The sequence below is a fragment of the Aulonocara sp. 'chitande type north' Nkhata Bay genome, linkage group LG18, assembly GCF_057382095.1.
Source record: "Aulonocara sp. 'chitande type north' Nkhata Bay isolate Kocher_YH1m ecotype deep benthic linkage group LG18, A_spYH_male_GT1.1, whole genome shotgun sequence".
Taxonomy (NCBI): domain Eukaryota; kingdom Metazoa; phylum Chordata; class Actinopteri; order Cichliformes; family Cichlidae; genus Aulonocara; species Aulonocara sp. 'chitande type north' Nkhata Bay.
This window is the reverse complement of record NC_141361.1, coordinates 28,469,506-28,482,549: the sequence shown is the minus strand read 5'-3', so window position 1 is coordinate 28,482,549 and position 13,044 is coordinate 28,469,506. Positions and strand designations below refer to the sequence as shown.

General features: G+C 42.4%; 1 protein-coding gene across 5 annotated transcripts; it reads right to left on the bottom strand.

Moving 5' to 3' along the window:
* Positions 1-12,928, bottom strand: LOC147308866 (serine/threonine-protein kinase tousled-like 1-B). Of its 5 annotated transcripts, none has more exons than XM_086272300.1 (22): positions 12,480-12,928; positions 10,542-10,663; positions 9,840-9,908; positions 9,636-9,674; positions 9,443-9,518; positions 9,304-9,347; positions 9,134-9,217; positions 8,807-8,887; positions 8,588-8,680; positions 8,073-8,183; positions 7,352-7,488; positions 6,932-7,123; positions 6,682-6,748; positions 6,431-6,528; positions 5,985-6,066; positions 5,793-5,884; positions 5,608-5,697; positions 4,637-4,806; positions 4,372-4,507; positions 3,109-3,220; positions 2,908-3,015; positions 1-1,677 (listed from the first exon to the last, which is right to left on the bottom strand). In XM_086272300.1, the coding sequence occupies exons 1-22, from the start codon at positions 12,604-12,606 to the stop codon at positions 1,528-1,530; spliced, it is 2,280 nt and encodes a 759-aa protein (XP_086128426.1). In that variant the 5' UTR covers positions 12,607-12,928; the 3' UTR covers positions 1-1,527. The 5 variants fall into 5 exon arrangements, with proteins under 5 accessions (XP_086128426.1, XP_086128425.1, XP_086128429.1 ...); XM_086272299.1 differs by having other exon boundaries at positions 9,134-9,223; positions 12,480-12,927; XM_086272303.1 differs by lacking the exon at positions 12,480-12,928 and adding an exon at positions 12,433-12,468 and having other exon boundaries at positions 9,134-9,223.
* Between the last annotated feature and the right edge of the window lie 116 nt (positions 12,929-13,044).

Genomic DNA, 13,044 nt, shown 5'->3' with positions numbered 1-13,044 from the left:
TACAGGTAAGTGTTTTATTTAGACAATGACAACATTTGGATATATCCACTCAAACTCTAGCCGCAGTAAATCTTGCTGCAACCGCAGCCAACCTGGAGCGTGCACACTTCTGCTGGCATGAACATTTCTCACTACACAGCGCACTGGGCCTTTGCTCTATAGGTCTGTCGGACTTTTACATCAAAATAATCAAAAAAAGTTTTGTGGGTGGGAAATAGACCAAAAAAAACAAAAACACAGAGGCTGAATGTTGGTGGCAGAAGAATGTGTTGCATTCCCTTGAACAGCACAGCGGGCGTCTTATTTTATAAGAACAAACAAAAAAATCCTCTTAACACAGTTCAAGTATGCACATATGCGAGGTGAAAATCATTCACAGACGTGTTACAAACTAAAAGCGACACTTATAGCAGCAAACTGAGAACAGCTTTCAGGAGGAGATACAAATTAAATGGAGCTAAGTGGTAGCAAGGAAAAGCCTCAATGTTATTGATCTGCTAATGATTGACGTCTCCTGCACGCGAAATCTACAACCAATTCTGCGTCCTGATGACAGCAACAGCTGATCCAGCCCCCCGCCCCCTCTTCTTCAGGAGAGCTGGCGGGCGGGCGGGGGGTACAACATGACGGATTTTTTTACCTGAACAAAAAACGATTAAGACAGATTCACAGATCCACTTCCTGTAGACCTCAATTATGTTGTAAAGCAACAAAAAGGAGGATAAAAAAAAAAAAAAGTAAATGGAAGTGAAATTTGATGAAGCGGGAATAAAGCCCACATTGCAGTGCTAAAAGCCAGCTAGGAGACCAGATGAAGGTAATCTGGATTGGAAACGCAAACTGAATCCAGAAATATGTAATTTTTTTCCTTTTTTTTTGTTTTTAAACATCAAGTCTGATAAAGGTTACGTGGTCACTTCAGAGTCCTCGTCTCAGATCACTTTTTAAGTTAATCCCTGTGGGGTGCAGATAGGAGGCTACAGGTAAAGTCATTCGGGCGTCTCATTAAAATGAATTGCAGGTCGCCTCAAACACCGGTGCCTCCTCTGCGTGTCCGTTAACCCCCATCTTCTGACCCCTGCTGGTCAGCGCCCTCATTAGCATCGAGACTGTAACTGCAGCGTTATGTTGACGTGAGTTTTAGCCACCTCATGAGGTGTTTTATTACGTGCGTGTCTACATGTAGATGTATATAGAGCTACGAGAAGGGAGCAGGTCATTTAATGTCTTTTAAGGAGTTAATTCCTTAAACAAATCCTCTAGATTCATCGTCGTCGTCTGCTTTCCGCTCTTCTCCCCATCTATTCCTTTGCTTTATGCTCCGTCTCCTCTCTCACGTAATTGAGTTCAAGAGCATGATCAGCCTTTACTTCCTCTCATTTTTCCATCTTTTCTCCTGTTCTGTTGCTAATGTATCCATTTTAGCAACAGCTCAGGTGGAGAAAAAGAAAAAACAAAGATCCACATCTACTAATCGATGAACATTCCTGCCTCAAGACTGGCCAGACGGTCCCATCAGAATGTTAGTCAGTAGGTGGGAAGAGATGAGGCGGAGGGCTGCAGAGAGCCGGAGGAGTTTGAGCGTCTCATGTGAGGGAGGAGGTAGGTGTCCGAGCACAGCTGGTGAACGTCGTACCTATCCTCCTTGCGATAGGCCAGACAGCGGCGGATAAACGCCTGCAGAGCACAAAAGAGCACAAATTAAAATGATAGGAGACATATGCTACTCTACCTTTTGTTACTGTTTGCCACTAATTTAGATCCTATTTATGAAAAGGCAATATTATCAGCTGCTTCTCCAGTAAGTCTCTCACAGGTGAACTGCGGGTGGCTGGGTATTCTTATTCTGCTTTTAACATTTCTCCACCAGCTATAGGCTCTCATTTGAGTGTCACTCCAGCTTGCAGCAAATTTTCAGGCCAGAACACAGACTACTGTCAGCTACTTCAGCTCTGAAATTTGTAGTCGGAGTCTAGTGTAGGACGAGATCCTCTCTGGAGAAACAGCTGAATGATATCAGGGTAGGAAACAAGACGTGATAAAGGAAGGGGCGTAGCTAGCAGCTAGCTAAAGAAATACTAAAATGAATCATGTGTGTCTGGCTGTCCCACCCAACTAAAGTCGAGGAATAGGAAACTACTGGTTGCAGCTGACTCAGATGAACGAACATGTGTCAACGTGTCGCTGGACTGCCAAACTAAATCTCTGTTAATTATTAACACATTAGTGTGCAGCTGTAGCCAAAACTGCAACACAAGTCTCACCCTGCTTACGCTTAAAAAAAGAAAAAATCATCTTGAAATGTGAGAAACTAAAACCAGTGAACTTTTCTGATTTCTTTCACACCACAGACAAATAGGTCATTACATTTGTGTTAAAATAATATAGAAGTTTATCTCTTCAACTACACAAGGTTTGCCTCGATTTAATATCTCTAAATTTCGCCAGATGTGATTATTTACTGATGGACTGTTTCATGTCACTTTGGGTTTTACAGGATTTTGCATTACTGTCAAACAGCAGATCCATTTGTCAGGTATTGAATTACCTGCGCCCAAAACAGACGTCCCAGCATGGTTATTAAATCTATGGATATTCCTTTTAGATGGGTGTAAAATATAGAAGATTTTATCCACAGCGCCCTCTATTAACTCACCATTAAGATGCTATGTGGTTAAAGGTCATTAGGAGATGCCATTTACAGGCTACTTTTCAGTCCCGAGTTTCAGCTTTATTGCATTAATGTTGAAATATTGCATCACTATGAACATAATGTTCGTGCAATTTGAGATATCGAGCAACAGGAGTAAAACTAAGCGCAAGCAGCATCCATTTTATAGCAGCTGTATCAATAAAGGTGACGTAAATGCCCTCGTGTGTCTGTAAACGTGTCTGTGTGTGCGTTACCTTTGCCTCTGTGCTGGCCTGTGGTTTCGCTGGGAACTGGACCTCTGTGGCTTTGAGGATGGTGTTTTCCTGGAGGATGTCCTGCTGTGACTGATTGTGACCAAACGGCTGTAAAAACAAAACACAAGATTCAAATTCAAAATGTTCATGTCACTTCATCTGACATTGGATGTTGTGGTGCATGGTGTTACGATGCGGCACCTTGCGTCCATAGAGGCACTGGAAGAAGATCACTCCCACAGACCAGACATCCACCTTGTTGGAGATCTTAGGTGGTTCCTTCCCCACCACAAAGCACTCTGGAGGAAGGTACCTAAATACAAGATTAAGCAAACAGATTTTTAAAAAAAGGACATCGGCTATCAGATTAGAACTATATGACATTATCTTTAAAAAACTGAATTGAGCTGCTTCCATACGCGGGCAGGTCGGTAGAGGTGTGATCTCTCCTGGCACAATCTACACACTCAGACATACCACAACTACACACTTGCATACAGAGCACCAGCTGTTCGACAAGAGGCCAAAATTTGGGGCTTTGTGCATTTTTTTTGTGCTGCAAATTTATTTATAAATAAAACTATACGCTCTGACTTACAGAGGACTAAAAGTGCTAAAATGAATTTTCAATTTGTCTCATTAATCTCGACCAAACCAATTTGCTCAGGAAGACAAAACAGTAAAATCAATAAGACATCACTAGTCAGTTAGAACATAGGATAATTATATAACCATTCACTGAGTGGTGAGGGTCAACAGGGGTTTTGAAAATTGTGTGCCTGGAGCAGGCTTTCCTTAGTGGGTACGATGCATTTTGATCATTCGGTCAGTTAATAGCTGGCTTTCGCAATGCATTCTGGGATACCTGATGGTCCACATCACCACTCCCATCAGTCCATTATTTGAGACATATGCAAGGTAACCAATCAGACGTTGACGAGCTGTAGCGACAGTTTAAACGATTTCATGCTGCACTGCAGCACACGAATCAGGAAATAATTACAGTGAAATACTTCAATGTTTTTAGATAATAAACAAATATTTTCAATAATTATTGATAAATTTATTTATGATCTATTTATTTCCTTACTTTCAATTGAAATTCATTTCTGACACATTTACATAAATAAATACATCTGTGAATAATTATTTCGGCACTTTTAGCCCTCCACTGTTTCCTTCTATGCGATAGCATGCTGCATGTGACATCTTTGTTATTGTTCTTCTCATGTGGGTAAGTTCAGGACTGTAACCTGTGCAGATCCATACTTGACTCTATACCTACCATATTTCAGTCACAATTCACCATACAGCTTATTAGTAGCGCAGAGACACAATTTATACACGACATACGCCCACAGATTTAGTGCGCTGTCTCTTTCAGGTAATCTGCAATCATGGGTTTAACCTGTCTGTCAGTCTGGGAAGAGTATTAGCGTGTGTGTGTGTGTGTGTGTGTGTTACCAGTAGGTGCCCGCTCCCTGTGATGTGAGATCCATGCCGTCAACACCATAGTTGTCATCGTCCATTATCTTGGACAGGCCAAAGTCTGTGATTTTGATTTCTCCACATGCTGTACCATCCACCAGCAAGATGTTACCTAATTGCCACAAACGCAGGAGATTCAGTAAGTGTTTAACAATCAGATATCCTGCTTTAACAGTGAAACACTAAAAATCGTTAGAGGAACAACAATTGACTTTGATTTCATGTCAAACAGGAGACTAACCAGGTTTCAGGTCGTAGTGGATGATGGGGGGTTTGATTTCATTGAGGTAGCGCAACGCGCTGACAATTTGCATGACAATGGAGCGTGCCTCTTTCTCTGACATTAGCTTGTTTTGTTTCAGGTAGAAGTCCAGGTCATTTCCTTCACAGAACTCTAACACCGTGCAGAACCTAACAAAGACACATGCACATGGTTACATACAGAGGAAAACAAACAAAAAAAACAACAACAAAAAAACCGATGAACAAACAAGACGAGAACAGTCTTTGCAACTTCAGCTTGTCATCAGTTTAGTGATCCTTAAGTAGCTAGATACACTGATTAACCAGTATACCTTTCTCTCAGGAGATGGAAAGCCTAGAGGCTAAGAAGAGATATTTCCTTCCCCCATATGTAGGTCAGAGGTCAGGGTCAGGACTTTGTGCTATTTAATGAGACCGATCTCAGTTTCCAGCCATGTAAGCGAGCTGCTTAGTTATCCAAGGAACACTTTGCAAAGTCGGTACAATATGAGCAAGAGTAACCTCAGAAATATTTAAACTGTCTTTCTGGACAAACATATAATGCCCTCATTTAGGTATGTGAGACTGGCTGCCACTTCCTTTAAGCACCCTCCGAGTCTGGGTGACTACAGCTCATGTGCTGAGTTAACACCCACAGACAGAAGTTAAACCTTCAAAAAATAACATCCATTGTCAGAGCACGTTAACACTGAATCATACATTCCACTGTGATTTTCTAATCTGATACCACCCTGAACTGGAGCCTCGAGGCACAACACAAACAATTCATGCATTATTTGAATATTTACTGGGTTTGGTCTTTGAGAAGCTTCAACACTAACTAGTGTGCACCATGCTGGTTTACAGCCATTAGAAAAAAAAGTTTTTAACACAGTGCTAAGAGAGGCGCATCCTGAGGATATGTGAACCCAGCAGGGCAGCAGCTGGCAGATGTCACAGGTCACTCACGTGTCAGTATCCAGGGAAAAATAGTCATACAGTTTGACTATTCTGGGATGGTCCAGCTGCTTGTGTATCCGGTACTCCCTGCATGCATGCCTAGAAGGGAAAATGTGTCAAAACAGCATGTGTAAATAGGGAAACATGTTGTCTTTGTGGACCTCAATTATTTTGTGTCTGTGGATGAGACCTACTTGTGGTAGTTCTCCTTTTTCTCCTCTCTCCAGTTCTTGTTGAGCTGGTGGATTTTAACAGCAGCATAGCGCTGCTCAAACAGGTCAAAGGCCTGCACGTGAAAGGAAAGCACACTCAGACATTTTGTCTGTAAACATACATACGCCCAAAGAGAAAACAGGAAAAGCGCAGTCCTTCCACAAAGACAATACCTTATAGACTTCACTGAAGCCGCCCCTGCCCAGCAGGTGCAACAGAAGGTACCTCTCATTCAGGGTGGGATGGTCTTTAAATCTGAGTGAGAAAGATGCTTAGTGAGCAAAAAAAATTAACACAGCATAAAAAAATACTAACCATTCATACATTCAGGATGTGTGAAGTTTCTATTACATCATCTGCCTTGTGATACAGCAAGTTTCGGTGCCAATGAATGAGGAATTAACCTAATGAGTACACAGCTGCTCAAGGCAATCACCAACTTCTTTGTGATTTATATTCATTATGTGACCACTTGATGATTTTATTACACATTAATTTTGTTTTCATTCATCGGCTCTACTAAATGACCACTGTGGAAAATAATACTAACGCTCATCCACAGTCACGTCTTAACTGTCAGTAAACAAGATCCTTCAGCGGGGTTGCCGAGTACACTTACGCTGAGCTGTCCTCGTTGTTTATCCTCTTCAGCTCTCTGATATGAAGGTTCCTCACCCTCTCCAACCGCTCCAGCTCTGCTTGGATCTCTGCCTCCTCCTGGACAACCATGAAATTCAAACATTTTACAGTTTAAAAGCGTTTCACTCATAGTTATGGTCAAATTCTGCTTTTAGCAGAATTTTAACAATGTTTTCACAAACAGTTGGTTTATTAGCTGATGCTTTTTTTCCTTTTTTTTTTAACACTCACCTTCTTCAGATGTCCAAGGCGGAGCTTAAAGATTTCCTCCTGCTCGTGGTACTCAGCGAGGGTCAGTCTGCCAAAACACATAGAAATCGAATTTTCCTAATTCCAAATGACACCACTGCTAACCACGGCTTTCAGTAACTTTAAAAAAATAAATATTCAAAAGTGAAAGTTAAAACTACCCATAGAAAACAATGAAGAGAAGTTTAGTATCATTCTCACAGACAGCATATACTTATTTCATTGTACTCACAGCTGGGGCAAGGAGGGTTTCAGGAAGGGGTCAGAATCGTTGCCGTTAACCACCTTCGTTTTGCGCTGCTTGGGCTCAGATGCGGAGGCCACAGAGAGGGAGGGAGCTGCAGGGTTTGGAGGCTTCCTCTTTGCCAGCAGCTTCCTTTGGCGCTCTATGTCCTCTCTCTGCTGGTTGATGCCCTCCTGCTGCCTGTGTAGAAAGAAAGGCACAAACAAGAAATGGATCATACGGCAAACACTAAGGCTGGATATAGACAACTCATCGCTGTTTATATTCTTGGCTGTGAAGTGAAGCTTGCACAGTAAAATCACTTGTGAAAAAAATGGGTTTTTTTCCACAAAGAATCCAAACACAGTCAACTATAAATAATAGTTGACTGTGTTTGATTTAAAAACAAAACAAAAAACAACACATCACTTGATCAGGTTCTGGAATGCGTATCCGTCAGTCCACTGCTCTGTGTAGGATGCTCCGTGTCTGACGGTGGTGAAGTGGCCGAGACGGAGGCGATCCTGCATGCTCTTCTCGCGACATGACTGCTTCTCCTGAGTGCTCTGTGGGCAAAAACAAAAAACACAACAAAAACAGGCAGGCACACAGTTAGAACAATGGCTCTGTTGTTGAAGTATCTTAGCTGAGGCTTGATACGGTTTTCAATTCAAGCTAAGGACTCTAGCAAAATATTCCAGTGATGAACCCTGATCAATTACCATGCAGACTAAAAGCAACGTTTAAATATTATGAAACAACACAACTCTGAACTAAGAGAGGTTGTTTAAACACCAAGTCCTTCCACCACTGTGATACTACATTTATCTCAGTGGAATCCAAATGAGAACAAGTGGCTGGTGAAGATGTTCAAAAACCTACCAACCGAAACACGCTTTTCTTTCTCTCAGCAGCTGTACAACCACAGCAAAGCTAAAACACCAGAGAACACTGGACTAAGAAATGTATTTTTCTTTAATGTCGTCACCTTTGCAAACAATAAGCTTCACGTTTACTCAGTAAACATTAGCTAATACATGGTAACACACTCCTGCATCATCTCCTCTTTCACATGTTAAAGAGAAACGATCAGCTTTAAATGTAGCATGTTGTTTTTTAGCCAAATGTATGTATGTGTATGAAAACACACCTTTTCTATGAGCAGCTTCTTGCTCATGGTGATGCACTTGTTGAGTCTCTCCTTGTATTTCTCCAGGAGTTTTTGCTGTTCATCAATCTGCCGTCGCAGGTCACAGTTAGCCTGTTAAAAAACAAAACAAAGAGGAACACAATGAAAGACTGTTTACATGTAATATAAACCTAGTGTGATTTTGAAAATCTTGGTCCACTACAATCATGCCTACTTGCCAATCAATCAACGGACATGGCAACAAAAACCTTGACATATGGTCTAGATTATTTAAAATGATGCTAGCCAGCCAGACCAACAAGTTTAGTTTGGATCCATCTTCATGTAAACACTCAGTCAACATAAATGTTTTACAAGTCAGAGCCAGGCACTAAAGGCACTTCCTCTCCTTTGAAAGTAACCCTGAAGATTAAAGCATACTGGCCAACTGACTGATATGGAGACTACAGCCCCATGCGATCTGAACAGCCGTCCATCCTTCATCAACTGCTGATCAACACGGAGATCTAACTCACCCTGAGCAGGTCATCTATTCGCCCTTCTTTCTTTTCCAGGTCCAAACTTTTGTTGCTCTCCAGGGCAGCGAGTTTTAGGCCCGTCAGTTCAGTCTAAAAAAAGCCAAATAAACAGACACCAGTAAGAGACGACAACTGCCTGAATAAAAATTTAAAAAGAAGCAGAAGAAGAAGAAGGAAAAGGAAAAAAGCCTCATCATGTCAGTGTGTAATTCTTACCTGGACACATTTGCTTGAGGAAGCTTTGAGATTGTGCTCTCCAAAGCACAGACTAGTAGGTGAGGAGCTATTCTGCCGGATCTACGCACACAAAAGTTTTGTTATAAATATTAAATTTACAGACGTTTACTTGTACACAATGCCAATAATCGATCGAGTAAGTCTGATCCCTGAGCAAGACTTTTAGAGGACACATGCTTATTTGCTTATCATATTGTTTTCTTAAAGTGTACTAGAGTAGCTTTGGAGAATTCACAGTGCTAAATAATCCTTATTTGGCTGACACTCGACTTTGGTGAAGCCCCAGTTCATCCCTCAAATACTCACGATGGAGCCTGGGGCAGAGTGTGAGTTCTGCGGAGAGCGGCGAACTGATGGGAGACCTCTGACTGGACTGGAACCATTTCCACCCTGGAACTTTGAACAGAGGATAAACTTAAGACTTAAGAAAGAGGTTCGAAATGATAAGAAGAAAGAGCAGTTTTTGTAATACTCACATCAAAATAGTCACTGATCTTGGGCCCACGTGTCGAGGTCTTTCCTGCAAAAACAGAACAAAACAGTTCAAATTCAATGTCAGCCATCAATAACCCCCCCCCCCGAATCATGCTGCTTTAACGCAGACATCCACCATACCTTGACTACTCTCTGAATAGGTATCAGCTTTCCTTTTTCTCCCTCTGGACGACTCAGAGTGCTTCTTCTCCGGAGTCTGTAAATAGATATGAAACAAAAAAGAAAAGCATGAATCCCCTGTGTTTTATCTAACAAGGCAGGATCTTGTGGTGGTGTTCAGCAGGAAAGAGCAGCAGGAAGGAAGAGTACATACTGAGTAGGCAGGAGAGCTCCCTCTTTTCAAATCAGAGTTCTAGAAAGAGAAAAGAGGGAGAGGTGGAGGTAGCAGGAGAGGCAGAAAAGAAAGAGTGGGCAGTGCAAGGAAAACACTGACAATATGGCTATGCTTATAAGCACATATTACTGTGCATCTCTTTATTAAGTGGTGTAATATGCTCTGACTGTATGTGAGTTTCACCTCTGACTCTTTGTCACTAGATGATCCCAGACTTCCATAGCTGTGGTTAGAGGATTCATTAGCCAGACCCTATTCAGAGCAAGAATTCAAACACAGAGAACAAGAGAACAGTCAGCACAAGTCAGCTATTCAAGTTCTATAATGATCACTAAACGTAAACAGCAGTAAAACAAAAGCTGAAGGCAGGCGACGCGGCTGGCTCATCTGACAGGAATCTAGTCTCTGCAGTCCTAAGGTGTGTCACTTGGATCTCTTCCAAATCATGAACATTTCCAGGAACTATGACCTCCTTTTTAGGAAAACAGGAACTTTTTTGCCTGCTTTTCCACTAGCAGGAACACGTGTTTGATTTTTACTTCTGGGATTGTGACGTAGCGCTTTTTGGCAACTTCTGATCATGGTGGGAGTTAGCCATTGCTGCTTTAACTTCCGTAAAGCATGTTTTCTACAGCTAGCAAGTACCAATTGTCAACTAGATTGGATTGGCAGTTTTTTTCCCCTTACACACTCAAGCTAATTTCTCATGTAGCTCCTACAGTAGGGAAAAACAAAGGCATTTACAGCTCTGTAACGAGTCAAGAAACAAAGACACACAAAGGGAAATTTTCTGAAGAAGTTTTTGTGCACTAGCTAACTGTTTTTGAGCGAGACATATGAAAATGGAGGCTTTATTTATTTATCTCTTCTTCTGTACTGTGTTACCTTAGCACCGCCGCTCATGCTCCCAGTGCTGCCTCCCGTGTTGCCGCTGACAGCTCCTGTAAACCTGGCCTCCAGCAGCTCCTGTCTCCTGGGGTCCAGGCTGTGCAGCTCCTCCATTGGGCCTGGAATGACGACAAAAGCACAATACAGTGAGACGCTTATATTATCACCCATAATCGTGCTATACAGAATTAGAGCAGAACACACTGCTGTGAAAAAAAAAAGAATAAAAATACCCAAAAGGAATAAAAACGAGCGCAGGAAAATACATAAGCCGACAGTATCAGGGATGGGATGAGGAAAAATTAGAAGGAGAATAAAAATAGAAAAATGCATTTCATTCGACTGGGAAGGAGGCAGCCCTTCAAAAGACGTGTTTGCAATATATATGCTGGAAATTACAGCAGCTGAGTGACACTGTAAGTACAAACAGAAAGCATGGAGGTCATTTTACACCTAGAGAAATGGGACGAGAACAGACCGCGCTGGCTTGAGTCTGCCAACACAAAAATTGTCAGCTGGCCCATCTACAGTATTGTTTCTTTAAAAGTTAGCCTGTCACACATCCTCATTGCACTGTCCTCAAGCAGTTTAACATTTCAGGATTTCAGTACTTCTGAACATTTGCAGATGGAGGAAAAATAACAAGTTGCTACATCACTCAAAAAAGAAGCAGACGGCAGCAGTGTGTCTAATTGAAATGCTACACGTGTGCATCAGTTCTCCTCACCCTGTTGAGTATATATATATATATATATATATATATATATATATATATATATATATATATATATATATATATATATACATACATACATACATACATACACACACACACACACACACACATATCTCACACACGCTCAGTCAGACTGGGCCTAGAACAACCAGTTTCCCAAGTGAGAGGAAGGCTGGTCTTCATACTCCCTGCTGTATGCTGCAAGTGTTTGTTTCCTTATTGGACATTTCCTGGCTGTCATCTTTACACAGCTTCTGGCACAGGGGCAAGCCTTAAAAGGCATAATGGACATTATGAAACCTTTGTGCAGTCAAACTGGGAGCACAACAAAATATCAATAGTGTGTAGGGTTATTTTAGGACAGACAACATTTGGGTTAAGTGATCTATAAAGCTAGACCTTCGTGTTGGGAGAATTATTTTGTCTATTTGGACATTATTGTTATTGGTCTTGCGTAAAAAAAATATTTTAATAAAAAAAATAGTCTTGAACACGTATCCTATATCGGTATGGTACCTATTACGCATATTTTGATACGCATATTCGGACTAACTTCGTAACATCGTCGCTGTCTCAGTAATTTTCCTCTGCCCTATAACTAATGGCCTTAGCTGGAAGAGTCTAAACGATTGCTGATATTTGCCCAGTTTTGTCACATTACATCCAGCAACTCCGAGTCACTAGTAAATAACATCACGTCAACAACATAGCAAAAGACGTGGAACAACAAATGCGCCCAAACTGGTTTAAAAAAGTGCAACCCACGGCCTGTTTGGCAGTTCAAAGTAGCGGGGTCATGCATTACAGCGCATTAATGGATGCATGCATAGCTGCGTTGTTTAATATTCCACTAGAAGCTGTTGACAGGATGTTACAAACTGCTACAAAAACACTGTTTTCGGATCGACGGCGATCGAGTGACAAGAGATCACGAAACATGACAGCGAAACAAAACGAAACAACAAGCTAGCACTGCCTTTGTGCAAACACGATAGCCCGTTGCTACTTAGACTGGCCATCAACTGAACTGACAGCTGACATTTGGCTTCCAATTCACGGCATCACTGAACTTGACATCCATTTTTTTTACTTGAACAAACGCTAGCTCGACACGGCCAAAATAATCCACTTCTCGGGGGGGAAAGAACGCACTTTGGGGAGAATGCGAGCGGGTCGTGCACTTGGGTGAGCTGGTGTACCTTCCTTGCTCTTTGCGGTCGCCGTTATTTGTGGTTGAGAAATCGTTGGGGACGAGGAGAGCTGCGACCAAGATGGCGTCGCCTCCAAACTTCCACCACCACTTCCACTGTTACTTTGGACACTCATGAAGCCACTTTACCGCCGTGAGGAGCCAGCGTACACACTGCCGTTCGCGGAAATCCCGAACTCGCGTTCATGGTTCTTGACACCTGCCGTCGCCAAACGGGCCGGTAAACGTGAGTAACTCCGTGGCTGTCGGAGTCGCTAGACGTCTCGCATTTTGTGCTCCGTGCGGGTCCTGCGGAGGAGCGGCTTCTTTCGAGACTCGTTGAAACCGATCCAACGTAACCTTTGCATGATGACCGCACGCGCGCCTGTCAGCATCCAGTTCGCGAGCGGAGCTTTGATTCTGGTAGGCGAGGCTATCGCGAGGCTCGCGCGCGCCTAGCTGCGCGGTGGGGGGATGGCGTGACACCGAAACAGACACTGATCTGGGATCATTTTACCCTCCTCCAAAGTAGCCCGAGGTTCACCGGAAGGCGCTGCTCAGCGTCGACCTGAGAA

Excerpts from the sequence above, each read along its gene's own strand:
- LOC147308866 (XM_086272299.1), bottom strand. The coding sequence starts at position 12,606 with ATGAGTGTCCAAAGTAACAGTGGAAGTGGTGGTGGAAGTTTGGAGGCG. Across the intron at positions 9,675-9,839 it reads CTAGTGACAAAGAGTCAGAG|AACTCTGATTTGAAAAGAGG; the intron begins GTGAAACTCACA and ends TTCTCTTTCTAG. Across the intron at positions 7,124-7,351 it reads GCATTCCAGAACCTGATCAA|GCAGCAGGAGGGCATCAACC; the intron begins GTGATGTGTTGT and ends CTTTCTACACAG.